The 2,500-nt window shown below is 33.1% G+C and overlaps 1 protein-coding gene across 1 annotated transcript in view; it reads left to right on the top strand.

Annotated features, from left to right (window-relative positions):
• The window catches only part of LOC125028985 (sister chromatid cohesion protein DCC1-like), a 6,174-nt gene that overhangs the window by 2,616 nt on the left and 1,058 nt on the right, over positions 1–2,500 (top strand). The window contains exons 4-8 of the mRNA XM_047618674.1: positions 1–75; positions 473–603; positions 1,304–1,395; positions 1,566–1,766; positions 2,447–2,500. The exon at positions 1–75 is cut by the window's left edge and continues 27 nt beyond it; the exon at positions 2,447–2,500 is cut by the window's right edge and continues 72 nt beyond it. Of these exons, the coding sequence (XP_047474630.1) occupies positions 1–75; positions 473–603; positions 1,304–1,395; positions 1,566–1,766; positions 2,447–2,500 (553 nt within the window). The remainder of the gene's footprint in view (positions 76–472; positions 604–1,303; positions 1,396–1,565; positions 1,767–2,446) is intronic.

Below are 2,500 nucleotides of genomic sequence, written 5' to 3'. Positions count from 1 at the left end.
TTGGTGTTAGTGCCGCAGCTTTCCTTCCCAGATAGCATGGAGAAATCAGGGGAGCGTAAGATTCAGAATAGCCAGGTGAGTCAGTGAAGGTTTTATGTATTTTCTCAGAGATTGGAGTTCTTGTAATTGTTTTGTATTTTTGTGTTTATATTTTTTGCATTGTATTTCTCCTGTTAGATTAGGTGTGTGTTGTTTTTGTCAGTTGGAGAAACTGTGCAGATCTGTCAGAGAATTATGGAGTTCATTAAAAAATATGTATAACTTTATTTGTCTGTGCAAATTATTTGAACTATTTTATATATATTTGTAATAAATTTAATTAGTTGCCATTGTCAATAAGTTTCTCTATATATACTACAATGAAAAATCATATAGTACCTCTTTATATAACAATGATTATTTCATAAAATCTATTGCAGAAATCTATTACCACTCCAGGTAATAAATAATAAATGGACTATCACAATTTCAGGTTTGTGGCATCCACTACACATATTTAGAACTGAGACCATGTAAACCACGTGTCCGGAAACTTTGTGTGTTATTAGCAGAGAGGCCCTACTCTGGACCAGATGCTCAGGAAGAGGAAGGGGAGGGCCAGAAGTATGTGCTGTGTATATGCTGTTTATATGACATTCATCCAAAAAGGAATTTCTGTGGTTTTAGGAAATCTTGCTGAGAATAATTGTGGATATTACACTTTTGTGACATCTTTTTACTAGTTCATGTTTTGTAAAGGTTGGTCTTAGTAAAATATTATATGTCTGCTTTTCCTTTAGGGTTGTAAAATTCCCTTGTACTTCAGAACTATTTCCTTATACATATTATTTTTTCTGTACTTAGACATGTAGTAAGAAAAGGACCGACAGAAAACAATGCCCTGTAGCATACATGAAAGATGAAGGCTTGCAGTAAGCCAGTAGCTAAATTATGTTTTTGTAGCAATCTTACATGTATGTAGTATTTTCACAATCCCTCTCATTTCTGCAGTGCAGTATTTGCTTGAAAGATTTTTAGCCTTCCCATTCTTTTCCTATATCAAGACATAGATTACATTGTAGGGATGATATGAGACAGATCACTATGTCCACCTCATTATGTACTTAAGCTTTGTTCTCAGCATTATGAATCAAAGCATATTAAAAGCAGCAAATATATATTTCATGGATGAACCTGCGACAGCTTTTAATGGGAGAAGTTGCAGGTCTGATGAGAGCAAAGACAGGAACTTAGAGTAAACTTCATTGTAGGCCATTTTCATTGAATTGTAATAATGTAGAGCACTGTGCTATCCGCATTTCAGATACTGTTGGAATGACCTGCTCGACCGCATTCAGTGCAGTGAAGAAGAGCTGGATAAAGCGCTCTTAGATATGGAGGCCTATCACTTATATGGTATGATCTCTTACCTTTGATTTATTTTAAAGTTAGTCTTTATAGTGATTTCCTTTCTCTCCATACGACAAAACACATGGACTCCTATTTTATCAAATCACCTCCATGAGACCAAAACTATTTTGAAACGTTTGGGTAGAGATGGATTATATCCTTTCCTTTTGTTTCAGGATTTTGGCAAGTCCTGGAGTTTGATTATAGATTCAAAGTTGTATCCCACATTCTCAATCTGATCGAAGAAAAGACCTTGCCCCTTGATGGAATTCCTCGGATTTCAACCATTAAGGCTCTCAGTGAACTTGAACCTCGTCCTGTAATTACACAGTGCTTTGATTACTACTTGAAACCCACAGGTGTTGACACAGATGATGGTAAGATGTTAGATTTTTCTTCTTTATCTTTGCCTTTGTTCTCTCTAATTGTTGGTGTCATACTTAGTATGGTTATGTTAGTATTACTGTTTATTTGTTTGCTGTTTTTCGATTAATGTTATTGTTCTTATAATTATGTTATTATTATAATTATAATTCATTATTATAGTGATCATCATCATCATTACAATTGTTCATATTATTATTATAGTCAATGATACTATTTTATAATAATGATGCTAATATAATAACAACTACCCTAACAGTAATAATAGTAATGATAGTAATGATAATGATAAAAATAATCATGATAATGATGATGATGGTATTACTTATAGTAAGCCTTTCTCTGTTTTTCCTAAAGAAAAGTAGTAGCTACAGTGAATATTGATAACATGCTTTTATTTTCATTTGAGTCATACTGATATTCCTTTAGTGATGATTTACTTATTTTTAATAAAACAATAGAATATAAGCACTGCTGCTGACAAGGATTTGCAGTTACAGCAAGTATTTCTAGACCTTAACAATGTTATTAAAGCTCCTCATTAGAATGTAAAGGCACTAAAGATTCACCATGAATGGAGTTATTGTATATTTTTATGAACATGTAACTTATTATTGATATATATTAGTCTGACCTCATGCATCCTTTACTGACGTTGCTGTTTTTTTTGCAGGAGACTCACTGTATACTTTGATTGATGACAAAATATGCCGTCTCTGTGCAGAGG

The sequence above is a fragment of the Penaeus chinensis genome, chromosome 9 (assembly GCF_019202785.1).
Source record: "Penaeus chinensis breed Huanghai No. 1 chromosome 9, ASM1920278v2, whole genome shotgun sequence".
NCBI classification, from domain to species: Eukaryota; Metazoa; Arthropoda; class Malacostraca; order Decapoda; family Penaeidae; genus Penaeus; species Penaeus chinensis.
This window is presented reverse-complemented; position numbering and strand designations above follow the sequence as displayed.